General features: G+C 41.2%; 1 protein-coding gene across 1 annotated transcript in view; it reads right to left on the reverse strand.

Moving 5' to 3' along the window:
• Positions 1-15,260, reverse strand: part of LOC122453341 (contactin-associated protein-like 3) — a 198,994-nt gene that overhangs the window by 55,802 nt on the left and 127,932 nt on the right. Inside the window, exon 9 of the mRNA XM_043487328.1 lies at positions 8,285-8,431. Within this exon, the coding sequence (XP_043343263.1) occupies positions 8,285-8,431 (147 nt within the window). The remainder of the gene's footprint in view (positions 1-8,284; positions 8,432-15,260) is intronic.

Consider the following 15,260-nt stretch of genomic DNA (forward strand, 5'->3'; position numbering starts at 1 on the left):
TGATTCATCTAAATATGGTTAAATATCCACATGTGTGCATTCACACTTTTGAAAAGTATAAAAACACTTTTGATAATAACTGGTCTAATAGCAATTTATACTTACTTTTCTTTTTTTAATTAGGCATTTTAGTCAAATATATTTCAACATGAATACACAAACAAATTAACAATATCTCATAACTACACAGCATTGTGAATAATGGAGAAAACAAGTAACACAATGTTCTGTGGAATCAAGAAATGACGTTTAATTAATTCCAATAATAAGAGTCAAATTTACAAGTTCTGTTACAGCCATTAATTGGTTTGCTGTACAGTTACCAACCACAATTCCTACAGAGTAGTTTTGTTTTATCCTCCTGGGTGTCCCAAGAGATAATGCTCTTAGAATGATTATGAACAAGGACAACAAGTGGGGTCCAGAGCCACCTTCTTCTCCACTTGTAAGGCCAGCAGGGTTTTGAGTGCCCTCTTGCCCTGCCCTGAATTGTCTCCTAAAGAAAGCACAGGTTCTTAGGTTTGCCTACTGCAAGACTGACAATGTAGGAGAAGATGGGGAAAGTTAGGCTAAGAGGATGCTGTCACCGTGAAATGCTTCCGTAAAAGGCAGCAATTTGGAGAAACCTGCTGTAGAGAGCCCAGGTCCCATTACTCCCCTCTAACCAAGACTGAGGCCCTCCCCAGGAGCAGCTGGGCTGCAGGGAGCTAGCTCTCACAAGGCTGTGTCTGTCCTCAGGAACAACAGTGCCCGAGGATGCAATGGAGTGATGCAACACAGTGGCTGCACAACATTTTCTCAACGGGGACGTCCTTAACGTGCATGCCCGCTTCAGAGAACCCCCTGGGCTCTTCAGAGGCTTCACCTCAACTGCCCTGCAGTTCAGCTTGTCTCTCTGCCCATCACAGTTACTCTTCCAGCCTTCCAGGTGCTGTATCAAAGAATTACCCCTACTAACCCACTCACATGCAAATCTCCCATGCAGAGGCAGCTTCCTACGGAATGAAAGCTACAACTCTACAGAGGAAAAAAGCTCAAAGTGTTTACTGTATTGAACACTTTATTTTCATCTGCAAATATGAAACAAGGACAATATACTAAATGATTAACATTGTAATAATTTCCAAAAATTGTCAAGCAAATTTTGTGCTTTGAAATTTATCTATTTTATTTATGCTTTGCCTTACCATGTTTCATTTATATCACTTATAGAACTATTTTAACTATTTTGCTTTGTATTTTCCAATAATTTTAATATTCAGAAATTCTTATGTTAATATTTACAGTTTGGGGTTATTTTATAAGATTCTTATTTTTTAAATCAGATGGAATAAGTAATTTCATAAAGTAAAGATTTTGCTCATTGTACTTCTGTGTTTTTCATTCATCTCTCTTTGGACTTGAGTCTTGAAATTGCTGGTGTACTTTCAAAGAGCAAGAACTGAAGACAGAGCCTCTTCTCATTCCTGCATAATGGATGCTAGCTTTCTACCTGAGAATTTTCATAAAATACACACAGCTTTTCTATACTTTTCTTTCAGTGACTGAGGCTTTAATAGTTTGTATTTCTGACAAATAGAATTCAAAACAAACCAAGGACTGCATCAGGGTGAAACCATTAAAGGCACAATGAAACCTCAGAAATTAACCTCAAAGGGACTTTGACATTTCAATTTTAATGTTGTATCATAAAGAACTGTTTAAGTCTGCAGCTTTCCTTTACCATTTTCTTGTCTTGTGTGAAAACACACACCTTTCACGTATCAGAGAATCTCTGAAGGACCGGGTCTACTTGGAGGAAACCTGGGATACCTTTACATGCTCTGTGCTCTGTGGCGTGCTGGGCTAAGTCGCTTCAGTCACGGCCAGCTCCGAGACCCCATGGACCACAGCCTGCCAGGATCCTCTCTCTGTGGGGTTCTCCAGGCAAGAGTACTGGAGTGGGCTGCCACGCCCTCCTCCAGGGGACCTTCCTGGTCCAGGAATCGAACTCACGTCTCTTACAACTCCTGCACTGCAGACAGGCTCTTTACTGCTAAGCCGCCTAGGAAGCCCCTGTATAATCTAGGTGGCTTTTCCTCACTGCACTTCGTAACTAAGAATGTTAGGATAAAACACAGGAAACATGAAGTCAATAAATAATTTTATGGAATCCCAGTTAGTCCTTTTCTCTTTTCTTCCTTTTCTCCAGACTGCCATCCTCAAACTCATCCGGAACACATCACAGGATCTAACTACACCTGTTAGGACAAAGAAAAACATACCCACTAGTCACAAGGAAAACTTTCTGAAAGTGAAACTTTGAAGAAGGAAAGGTCAAACCAATGAGTGCTCTGTTCTCCAGGTGTGATACAAAAGTCAGGAAGTAAGGGCACCGCAGCCCGGGAGAAGCTTGGGGCAGGAGACACCTTTCCGTACCGATGGTTGTCCCGAAGCCCTAGCGGGCCATTCATCACTGACCTGATTTGGGACAGACAGTGAGGTGCACAATGAGTAGTTACTGGTAAATTAATGAACGATATCCATCACGACCGAGGGACTCAGAAATTTAAGTACCTCTGAGGATGACAAATAAATTGTCCTTTATGTCAATACACCAGAATGGGTCCTCAGATGAGACTTCATTAGACTTGTCATAGGCTCACTGGCCTGCTAATGTTTCACAGAAGGACACTCGGGGGATTTTGAACGTAACTTAATATTCCCCAACTCTGTAATGCAAGTATGCTATTGAGCAGTACAAAGATTCAATAGAAGGGAATTTATTAAAGCTTTACTTTCCACTACCCCTAAAAGCAGGCACCAATGTACAATGGACTATTAGTGAAACTGCTGTTGGAGGAAAATTACAAAAAAAGCTCAGACTAAGAAAAGGCAAAAAGGAAAAAGGGATACCTTCTGACTTCCCTGGTGGTCCAGTGATTAAAAATTCGCCTTCCAGTGCAGGGGGTGTGGGTTCGATCTCTGGCCAGAGAACTAAGATCCCACATGCGGCGGGGCAAGTAAGCCTGGGTGCCACAGCTATAGAAAGTCTGAATGCCTCAGCAAGGACCCAGCACAGCCCAGAAAAGACACCCAGGAGGGTGTGTACAATTTAAAATAGTGATACTTAGATCACAGAGTTCTGATGAGACTTTTAGAAATATTGCCATTATATAGATGACCCTTTTTACTGTAAGATAGTGTGCTCTGAGATTGCCAGGCCAAGATGGAATAGAGACTTCCAGGTGGCCAGAGAGCCTTGGTTTAGGCTGCTGTCCTGCAATAATCACTGAAATCACCTCTTTCATTGCTAAAGTGTCCTGAAATTATATGGTCACCCTAACTATATGGAGGAGAGTGAAAAAGCTGGCTAAAACTCAACATTCCAAAAACTAAGATCATGGCATCTGGTCCCATCACTTAATGGGAAATAGATGGGGGAAAAATGGAAACAGTGACAGATTTTATTAATTTTATTTTCTTGGGTTCCAAAATCACTGTGGGCAGTGACTGCAGCCATGAAATTAAAAGATGCTTGCTCCTTGGAAGAAAAGCTATGACAAACCGATATAGTGTATTATAAAGCAGAGACATCACTTTGTTGACAAAGGTCCATATAGTCAGAGCTATGATTTTTTCAGTAGTCATATATGGATGTGAGAGTTGGACCATAAAGAAGTCTGAGCCCCAAAGAATTGATCCCTTTAAATTATAGTGCTGAAGAAGACTCTTGAGAGTCCCTTGTGTAGCAGGAGACCAAACTGGTCAGTCCTAAAGGAAATCTACCCTGAATGTCCATTGGAAAGACTCACGTTGAAGTTCCAATACTCTGGCCACCTGATACGAAGAGCCAACTGATTAGAAAAGATCCTGATGCAGGAAAAGATTGAGAGCAGGGAGAGAAGGGGACAATAGAGGACAGGATGGTTGGATGGCATGACCAAATCAATGGACATGAGTTTGAGCAAGCTCTGGGAGATAATGGAGGACAGGGAAGCCTAGTATGTTGCAGTCCAGGAGGCCGCAAAGAGTCGGACATGACTTAGCGAATGAACAACACAAAAAATGTTGATGTTTGGCTGAAACTGACACAATACTGTAAAGCAATTATCCTTCAATTAGAGAGAGAAAAAAAAACTCTAATAGCAAGCCATACTAGTCTGCTTTCACGGGGAAGCATCCCAACAAAATTCGACTGACCATATGATGATAGTTGGAAACTTGCAGTTGACTGTCCATCAGGAAAAACAGTAGTGGGAAGGAAACCTGGTCAGGTAGTATTTCAGAACAGGGAGTATTGTTTTCCTTGAAAAGTCAAATATCATTAACTGGTTTTCACCTAGATGAACCAGGAACACTGACTTTATTAGCCCCAATATTGCTACAGATCATAGAGTGGATGAACTTCACTTCTTTGTCAACATCATACATATTCTGGTACTGACAGACACTGAGCAAGAAGATGAGTGAACAGATACTGACCGAGGCTACTCTTTGGACACCAGAGTTTTCAGGAGCAGAGCTCAAGCTGTAGCTGACCTACCCTACTTTACCCAGAACAGCATTGGAAAGTCCGGCATATCACGGAGACAAATATGGAAACCGTGAGCAAAGGTTCTATATGTGCATAAAAACTGTGAACATAATAAGTCTACTGAGAATCAGAACTCCATGCTCATTAGTCCTAGACCTGCCTCTCCTAGTTTTCCTTGAGTAAAAATAGTATCTTAACATCAGTAAATTAGTCCATTTTGGTTTTACTTGTTTGTTTTAATCTGGCAAAGGCTTTACTTGAATTTTAAAAGTAGTATATATTCTTTCTCTAGGAAAAAAGATGCTGTTATGTTGGTGTAAGATATACAGTTGACTAACTTCATTTGAATCAGTATCTGAAACTGTTCTGTAGGAATCAACTAGATATTTATAGCGATGCTTACAGAGGCTACTCTAAATTTATACACTATTTAGGAAGAAAGTGCTGTGGTTGCAAGTCCTATTCTTGCCACTCAATGCCACCACAGAATTACATTAGAAAATAGGAAAGTTGCAATGAAGAAACGTCATTATGCCATCTCGTGGGATGTTTAAACTTCTCAATTCCACTCGTCTTAGGGAGACTGTTTCTTCTTGGAAATCATATTAACAAGACAGTTCTCTGTATATCAACACAATTTTATGAAAATACATAAGAAAGGCTTATTATACCTTTTTCAACACATTTCCTCCAGCTCTCTGGGATCCTTAAATAGATAGTAACGAAGCCAACGGCCAGGTGTACATGCACAGCCAGTGTGACAACTGTGGGTTCTTGAGCATTTGTTCATCTTAACCATTGGAGCATGCCACTAAAACCACAGTACCGAATGCTGTTTCACTAAATTAACTGTACTTATTAGCAGTCAGATAGTTTATGCATAAGGAAAAACTTAAAAATCACTGGCAAGATGTCTCTTAGCGGCTGCACTGATATTTATAGCATTTTTAAAATAAAAATGGGCACAATCAAAATGTCCATCAACATAAAATGGTAAAATGGATAAGTAAAATATGGTACAATATGCATCAAAAAGCCACACATCCATGAAAATTAATTAAAGTCAGCTATTCATAGCCACATGGCTGGATTTCAAAAACTAATGTAGAACAGAAAAAGCAAGTCACAGAAGAATGAATGCAGGTTTATCTTCTTCAAAAAGTTAAAAGCAAGGCAACACAAGATGGTTTATTGCTTACAGTTACCTGCATAGATGATAGATCATGAAAAAGCAGTATGCAAAGACTGGCTTTAAAAAGCAGCGCAATGCGTAACTAGGGGAATGAAAGTCTAGAGGAGCAACAGAAGCCACGAGCGTTGTAGAGGTTAATTTTGTAGACAAGAGGATGCACCCATATATATTCTTTTTGTGAACTATTATAGTCTTTTTAAAGTGTGTGCATAAGATCTATTTCACAGTAACAACTGACTCATGTTGCATCAGTATGTAAATATTTATGGAAAGCACCTACTCTCAAGTAGCTGTGCATTCTGGGTATGCAGTATGTTCAATATGAAAGAAAAGTATTTTTCTTTTACTTTTTAATACAAAATGTTAAAGGTATTTTATTTTGTGTCATTAAACTGTAGACACAGATTGTTCTTTCTGTATCTTTCAGTGCTTCAAAATATTTTATCTTTTAAATTACAGTTCTTGGATAAATTCTTTATTTAGTTTTGAAGGAATCTGTTCCTCTCCCGAGCTATAAAACGCATCATTTAAGTGTAAAGGTTTAAAAGACTATCCGGGTCAGAAATGCATCACATTTAGCAAACAAGAAAAGCAAGCAATCCTAACTTTTAAAGCTGCTGGCACAATTCCACCTTTCCCCAAGAAGTTTGCTTTAGGGGACTTCCAAGATTAAACAACCCAATTCATGGTTGATGTACTTACTGTCAATTCTCAAGGGAGAATTTTATACTTTCTTCTTGGGCTATCAAGCTATCTCCACCATGATTCCAAACTTATTTTAGAAAAAAAAAAGTATAAAATGCAAAACAGCAATAATGTCAGAGAGGGCTTCAAGCCAAGATTAAAAATAAGTCTTACTATTGACAGTTCTAAGCTTCCAGTGGCTGAGGATTTTTCACTTGAATGCTCCAGGGATGGAGATTTATTACCCTCAGAGGTTCCCCCTCCCTGCTGGAAAAGATCCTGGATGGACTCAATCAAGGTTCACTAAGCAGGCAAAACACCCACTGACTACATCCCAAGGAGATGGACTGGTGATGTCCTGGTAAAATCCATCACTAAGCAATGAGTGACATATTCATGGGCTTCTCCTGTGGCTCAGCAGTAAAGACTCCTTCTGCAGTGCAGCAGATGCAGGAAATGCAGGAAACGCGGACTCAATGCCTGGATCGGGAAGATCCCCTGGAGGAGGGCACGGCCACCCACTCCAGTACTCTTGCCTGGGAAATCCCACGGACAGAGGAGACAGGGGGTATGGTCCATGAGGTCGCAAAGAGTAGGACACGACTGAACACCCATGCGTGACATATTAACAGCCATTGAATTTATCTCTTCGTCTGCTGTATATAATGATGCCCTTCTGTATTAGGCAGTGGGAATAGATATCTTTTTAAAAAATTATTTATTTACTTATTTATTTTTGGCTGTGCTGGGTCTTCGTTGCAGCACATGGGTTTTGCTAGTTGCAGTGAGCAGGGGCTGCCCTCTGGGTGTGGTATGCGGGCTTTTCACTGGGGTGGCTTCTCTGGTTGGGGCGCATGGGCTCTAGGGCCTTGGGCTTCAGCATTTGTGGTGCATGGGCTTAGCTGCCTTAGCATGTGGAATCTTCCCATTCCAGGGATTAAACCTGTGTCCCCTGCATTGGCAGAATCCCAACCACTGGACCACCAGGGAAGTTCAAGTTTCTTAAATTTAAAATGCAGCGGACCTCCCGGGGATCTTGGTGAAATGCAGATCTGGTTCAGGAAGTCCCGATGGTGCATCTGCATTTCTAAGAGCTTCCGGTGGTGCTGATACTGTTGGTCCATGGACCACACTTTGAGCAACCAGGCTCCAGGCAGAAAAGAAGCCAATAGACAGACGAACACCCACATGCAGCAAAAAACCTGGCACATAAAAGCTGAAGGAAAGATCATAACCATCATTTGGCATTAGGAAAATTCCTGATGGCAAGGTATTAAAGGTAAGAAATAGAGAGCAATGACCCTCAGTATTGTCTTCACATAGAATCACCAGAGAGTATTCAAAAACCTGTTGTCCAGGTCAGGCTTCCCTAGTAGCTCAGCTGGTAAAGAACTCGCCTGCAATGCAGGAGACCCCAGTTCAATTCCTTGGTCAAGAAGTTCCCCTGGAGAAGGGATAGGCTACCCACTCCAGTATTCTTGGGCTTCCCTGGTGGCTCAGACCACATTGCAGGTAAAGAATCCACCTGAGCAGCTAAGCAGAAGCACACAGCATGGAACCAGTTAAATCAGAACTTCCGGGGATGCAGCCAGGCATCAGCATTTTGAATCCTTCCAGGTGATTGCAATGTGCAACCGTAGTTGAAAACAGATGCCGAATTTAAAACCAACCTTATGATGTGCACTTTTAAACAAAGCCATCTATCCGACTTTCATTTTTAGACCACAATTTATCATCTTTGATCACTCAAAATTCCCAATGACTATAACTAAAAGAGAAAAACCATTCTTCACTATTAACTTTCATGTAAAACTATGAGTTGCCGTAGAAGGCAGGAGCAGGAAAGATAGAGATGGCTTGATTGCCAGTGCAGCCCAGTCCCTTTCACTTACCCCCCAGATAGTAGGTGTCGCCTGACTCAATCTGCCCACGCAAGGAATGGGCCATGGAGGCTGCCTCACCATCCACCATCACACTCAGGTGATTCCCTCTTGCAGATAAGGACACAGAATGCCACTGCCCATCATTTAATCCAGCACCTGGAGGTAAACAAAATGGGTTAAAACAAATTCCTACAAACCTTGTTAACACCGCAACAGAGCCAGCACTTGAAAACAGTATGATGTACACCGTGGGCCACCTTCCACAGACCACCAAGAACTCACTGAAGCCCACCGAGGTCACCTAGTTGGTTGACCAATGCAGAATGCACCACAGGGGACACAGAGAGAGAGAGGTGAAGGACAGATGTGGACATGTCTCGGGGCTTCTAAGCAGGCAGTTAGGTTACGTGGTATGTTGGTCATGCCTGTCTATAAGAAGGTGCTACCCATGTCAGCTGGAAGAGCGTCTTGTTGAGTAAATTTTGTGGTTGCAGAGGATCCTTGTGTCTGGTGCATCAGTCGTGGACTGGCCTGTCTGGTATTTATTTATGTAATAACAAAAACATTATGTTCAGTTAGGATTACTATGGCCTCTGTGCACAGTGCCAGGGATATACTTCACTTTCTCATCACTCAGTTTAGTCAAAAAGGTGCAAAAAAGTGGGGGGGAAGCAAAGAAAGAAATCAGAATGAAGGGGTAAAGTGAAAACAGTAGTGGATCACTCATCTTGCTTTGAAAAACACAGCATTGGTTTGTTTCAGTCCTAGGGCCTTAAGAGAATAAAATATCTATGAATGACCCTGAACAATCATGAAATCATAAAGTATTTCCCATTACATGGCATCAGACATATTTTAGCCTCATCTAGCCCATTAATAGTTTGTGATGCTGAGAAGTACAGGTATTTTCCAAAGATGCAAGTTATAAAAATAAAAACTTATTCTCATTTTCATATATTGCCATTATCTATAATATTCTTGGCAGACTATTTAAAAAAATATACTGACAGTCTTTAAAAATAACAATTTAAGTATTAATAAAACATGAAAATTCAGAGAATAAAAGTTTATAGAAGCATTACATTAAAGTGCATTTGTTCATATTCAAACATTGGATAAAGATGGACAAGAGTGGCAAGAAATATTCTTAAATATTAACCTTCATTTTTGGTTGCGGGAAGTGTGTTTTTCATTTTATGTCATTTTTACATTTTCTGTTTTTCTTTCCAAATAAGATACAATGTATTCCAGGATCACCACATGACATGCGTGCATGCTCAGTCATGTTTGTGTTCAACTCTTTGTGACCCAATGAACTGCAGCCTTCCAGGATCCTTTGTCCATGGGATTTCTCCAGGCAAGAATATTAGAGTCGATTGCCCACTCCAGGGGATCTTCCTGACCCAGGGATCAAACCCATGTCTCCTGCATTGGTAGATGGATTCTTTACCACTGAGCCACCTGGGAAGCCTATCATTTTCTAAAACTACTATTAATTCCTTCAAAGCAGTCATTGTCTTTTGAATCTGTGAGATGAAATATCTATATTTTCTTCAAGTGATGGAGCTGGAATGATAAACTAGTTGAATGGCGACTGCCCACCAACTGTGCACGACCCTAACCTCTACTACAGGCCGACTGCAGGGTCTTCTATTGAATGAACACCCACTGCTGTGCGATGCAAATGCGTCAGCAAGCCTCAGGTGTCCCAGTGCACTCGCCCACACAGCGTGTGTGTGTTAGCTTCTGCTGGGTTATTTTCTGGACATAAACAACGGCCAAGTTTCATGAGTAACAAGTAGGATTTGTTTCTTGATCTGGCCCTAGGCCATCTGGCTTTCATTTCTTTGTGTTCCAGGCATTCATTCAAGCAGCACCAAGGCTAATACACAGCCCTACCCGCTGCCTCACTGCAGAGAGAAAGCAGCATTTGGCAGAACCTTGCTATGGCGTTGGCAGCTTCTACTCAGATGTGGCACAGGTTCCTTCTGCCCACATGCCAGTGGCCAAAATGAGTTACTTGGCCAAGAGCAAGGGCTTTGTCCCCTCCACGGGAGGTCGTGCTGCTTGCACGGCAGGCCCCAGACGTGAATGTTTCAACTGAGGCGACGGGGGCAGGAATAACTGGAATCTTTAGAAATTATCTTGGTTAACAGGGAAGGGGGTCATAAAAAAAAAAAATACTTTCATTCATTGAAAAGCAACAGTGAGATGACTGCTTGATTTTTTTGATGCCATGCTCAAGAAAAAGAAACGCAAAAAGGCAAAATGGTTGTCATATGAGGCCTTACAAAGGAAGAGAAAAGAGAAGCTAAAGGCAAAGGAGAAAAGGAAAGATATACCCATCTGAATGCAGAGTTCCAAAGAATAGAAAGGAGAGATAAGAAAGCCTTCCTCTGCAATTACTGCAAAGAAATAGAGGAAAACAATAGAATGGGAAAGACTAGAGACCTCTTCAAGAAAATTAGAGATGCCATGGGAACATTTCATGCAAAGATGAGCACAATAAAGGGCAGAAATGGTATGGACCTAACAGAAGCAGAAGATATTAAGAGGCGGCAAGAATGCACAGAAGAACTGTATAAAAAAGATCTTCACGACCTACATAATCACGATGGTGTGATCACTCACCTACAGCCAGACATCCTGGAATGTGAAGTCAAGTGGGTCTTAGGAAGTATCACTATGAACAAAGCTAGTGGAGGTGATGGAATTCCAGTAGAGCTATTTCAAATCCTAAAAGATGATGCTGTGAAAGTGCTGCACTCAATATGCCAGCAAGTTTGGAAAACTCAGAGGTGGCCACAGGACTGGAAAAGGTCAGTTTTCATTCCAATCCCAAAGAAAGGCAATGCCAAAGAATGTTCAAACTACCACACAATTGCACTCATCTCACACGCCAGTAGAGTAATGCTCAAAATTCTCTAAGCCAGGCTTCAGCAATACGTGAACCGTGAACTTCCAGATGTTCAAGCTGGATTTAGAAAAAGCAGAGGAACCAGAAATCAGATTGCCAACATCTGCTGGATCATTGAAAAAGCAAGAGAGGTCCAGAAAAACATCTACTTCTGCTTTATTGATTATGCCAAAGCCTTTGACTGTGTGAATCACAATTGTGGAAAATTCTTAAAGAGATGGGAATACCAGACCACCTGACCTGCCTCTTGAGAAACCTGTATGCAGATCAGGAAACAACAGTTAGAACTGGGCATGGAACAACAGACTGATTCCAAATTGGGAAAGGAGTACATCAAGGCTGTATATTGTCACCCTGCTTATTTAACTTATATGCAGAGTTACATCATGAGAAATGCTGGGCTGGAAGAAGCACAAGCTGGAATCAAGATTGCTGGGAGAAATATCAATAACCTCAGATATGCAGATGACACCACCCTTATGGCAGAAAGTGAAGAAGAACTAAAGAGTCTCTTGATGAAAGTGAAAGAGAGAGTGAAAAACTTGTCTTAAAACTCAAGATTCAGAAAACAAAGATCATGGCATCCGGTCCCATCACTTCATGGCAAATAGATGGGGAAACAATGGAAACAGTAGGAGACTTTATTTTTGGGGGCTCCCAAATCACTGCAGATGATAACTGCAGCCATGAAATTAAAAGATGTTTTCTCCTTGGAAGAAAAGCTGTGACAAACCTAGATACCATATTAAAAAGCAGAGACATCACTTTGCCAACAAAGGTCCGTCTAGTCAAAGCTATGATTTTTCCAGCAGTTATGTACGGATGTGAGAGTTGCACTATAAAGAAAGCTGAGCACTGAAGACTTGATGCTTTTGAACTGTGGTGTTGGAGAGGACTCTTGAGAGTCCCTTGGACTGCAAGGAGATCCAACCACTGAATCCTAAAGGAAATCAGTCCTGAATATTCATTGGAAAGACTGATGCTGAAGCTGAAACGCCAATACTTTGACTACCTGAAGCAAAGAACTGACTCATTGGAAAAGACCCTGATGCTGGGAAAGATGGAAGGCAGGAGGTGAAGGGGAAGACAGGATGAGATGGTTGGATGGCATTACCGATGGTATGGACATGAATTTGAGTAGGCTCCAGGAGGTGGCGATGAATAGGAAAGCCTGGCATGCTGTAGTCCATGGGGTGGCAGAATCGGACACGGCTGAGCGACTGATCTAACTGACTGAGCGTACAAGTGAGCCTGAATGACTCCAATCTGAGCATTTTCTGGTTTGTACCCATATATTTAACTAACACATTTTACGAATGTTAAAGGTACAGACTCTTTACAGCTCTGTAAATTTAGAAGTCTATCATACAAATTAGAAGTTGTGCTAGAGAATAGTGGGGATTTTAGTCAACCCCCCCCCCAAAATAAGTGCATATTTCTGGTAGAAAGTTAACCAGTCCTATCTAATTCATGTCACATTTTGGTATTTACAACCCATGTGACCATGTAAATCCATGTCCTTCAAATGCTCTTCAAACCAGCTTTTTTTTTTTTTCCCTGCTGGATCTCTCATTAATAACTTGGACTCAAGAGTCACTTGGGGCGTCCCTCATAGCTCAGTTGATAAAGAATCTGCCTGCAATGCAGGAGACCTGGGTTCAATTCCTGGGTGGGTAAGATCCCCTGGAGAAGGAAATGGCAACCCACTCTGGTATTTTTGCCTGGAGAATCCCATGGACAGAGGAGCCTGGCAGGCTACAGTCCATGGGGTCGCAAGAGCTGGACACAACTTAGGAACTAAACTACCACCACCAAGATCTAGTGGGGGCTTCCCCTGTGGCTCAGCAATAGTCTGCTGGGAATGTTGGAATTTAGGTGACACTGGTTTGATCCCTGGGTCAGGAAGATCACCTGGAGGAAGTAATGGCAATCCACTCCAATATCCACTCCAAACCACTGTTTCCTGGAGAAGCAAATGGCAACTCATTCCAGTATCTTTGCCTGGAGAATCCCAAGCACAGAGGAGCCTGGTGGGCTACAGTCCATAGGGTCACAAGGAGTCGGACATGACTTAGCACACATGTCAGATCCACTTGAGCTGGAGATGTTTCCAGGATGACCCAGAAGGTCAAAGATCCTGCTGTGAAGCAGCTAAAATTTTGTTTTTCTCATGCTGTTAAATATTAGTTATAATGCATCCCAAAACGTTTTCACTTTCAGGAAGGGGACAGCTTTAAAGTCACTAGTTAAGACCACCATGTGCAGACAGTAAAAGTGATGCACTCCTGCCTTTTGTTTTTTATTGGTGAAGTCAGAGACGTTTTCAAAGATTCAACACTCGTTCATGAAAAATCATGAGAAAAGTTGAAAACTAGACTATGGAGGAGTCAAGTTAGACACTTAAAACATATATTACGAAACTGAACCTGAAATAAAGTTTTGAAAGAAGTTCTGTAATCTTAGAGCTAAAGAGGATGAACCAGGAAAAAAAATCTCTACATGTTCTTTTCAGCCTTATCATTTGGGGTTTCTCTTAATTGTTATATCATATACCTGTCAGTATAATAACTATATTCACTTAAAATATGTCATTAAAACCTAGTTTGATTTTGTGAAATATTTCCTTTCTCTCTCTCACCCGACCACCTTTTCCTTCCCTCTCTCTCTGTCTCATCCTCTCTCTCTCTCTCTTTCTCTATCTAGCACAGGGGTCCCCAATCTCTGGGATCTAATGCTTGATGATCTGAGGTGGAGTTGATGTAATAACAGTAGAAATAAAGTGCACAATAAATGTAATGCACTTGAATCATCTCAAAACCATCCTCCCCATCGGGTCTGTGGAAACACCGTCTTCCACAAAACAGTCCCTGGTGCCAAAAAAGGCTGGGACTGCTGATCTAACACACTGAGATATTTCACAGGAGAGTTTGCAGAAAGCACTCCAGAATATCTTGAATTTGTAGTAGATGTCATCCGTCTATGTGATACAAGACTGTTCTTAGTAAAAATTGGCCATTATAATTTAAAAATAAAATGCAGGCATTTATATGCATTGTCTCCTTCTCTCCATTATAAATCTCATCCTTTGTTTTTCTTCTGTGCGATTTCAAGTCAGCCCACTTCTGGTGAAAGGACAGTCTGTTTCCCAGGCAACACAATTGTCAAAGGATGGATGGAGACCAGAAAATAGATTTTGGACTTTTGATTTGTGCAACTATAAATATGATGCTAATTCTACCACACCCTTCCAATCCCTCTAAAGGCCTCAATCTTGGGTGTAGTGCTAGTGTTGAAATATTGATAACTAATGGTTGTTGTGTTATTACTGATCGACACTATGGTGCCAAGGGTTTAGATATGTTATATCCCTGCGTTCTCACCATAACCCCTACTAGTGTCATTTTAAAGATGAAGACTCTGAGGCTTCATGAGAACAAGTGGGCTGCTTATCAAAGGCAGGCCTGGAAACATGCATGGGAGAGGAGTCCTCTCACAGCCCACCTCATAAACCAAATAATTTATCCTAATAGCAGAGGATAATGACCATAGCACTACACACAACTTGGCAAAGGGTAGACTTGTGTCTTTTCTTATAAAGGGTGAATACAGACATTCGCCTTTTCCTTTTCCTTTTCCTTTATTGCTCCCACTTTTTCTCTGTTTCTATGACCCACTTCCTTAGCCCTGCCCCAGGAACACACACACACCAGAATCTACACTTCTGGTGCATTTTCCCAGCTCTTCAGAACTATCAAGAGATAACTATTAGGAAAAATTATCTCCAATCTGGAAATAGGATACAAGATGCCTTTCCAATATCATTTAATGAAATTTAAGTTTCAATTTGGTACACATTTGGGTACTTGATACAACATTTATAGTGAAAAAAATTTTACAGCCTGTCTTATTTTCCATCTACTTCAACTGCATTAAAGATTCCCCTTCAAATGCTGCTAAAGCAAGAAGCAAGCATCACGAGAAATTTACCTTCAGTTTGCTTCTGAAAAAATGGCACATTACACTGTAAAACCTTTAAAATTGGTGCAATAAAATATTTATATGTTGTGT

Source organism: Cervus canadensis, chromosome 14 (assembly GCF_019320065.1).
Source record: "Cervus canadensis isolate Bull #8, Minnesota chromosome 14, ASM1932006v1, whole genome shotgun sequence".
Taxonomy (NCBI): Eukaryota; Metazoa; Chordata; class Mammalia; order Artiodactyla; family Cervidae; genus Cervus; species Cervus canadensis.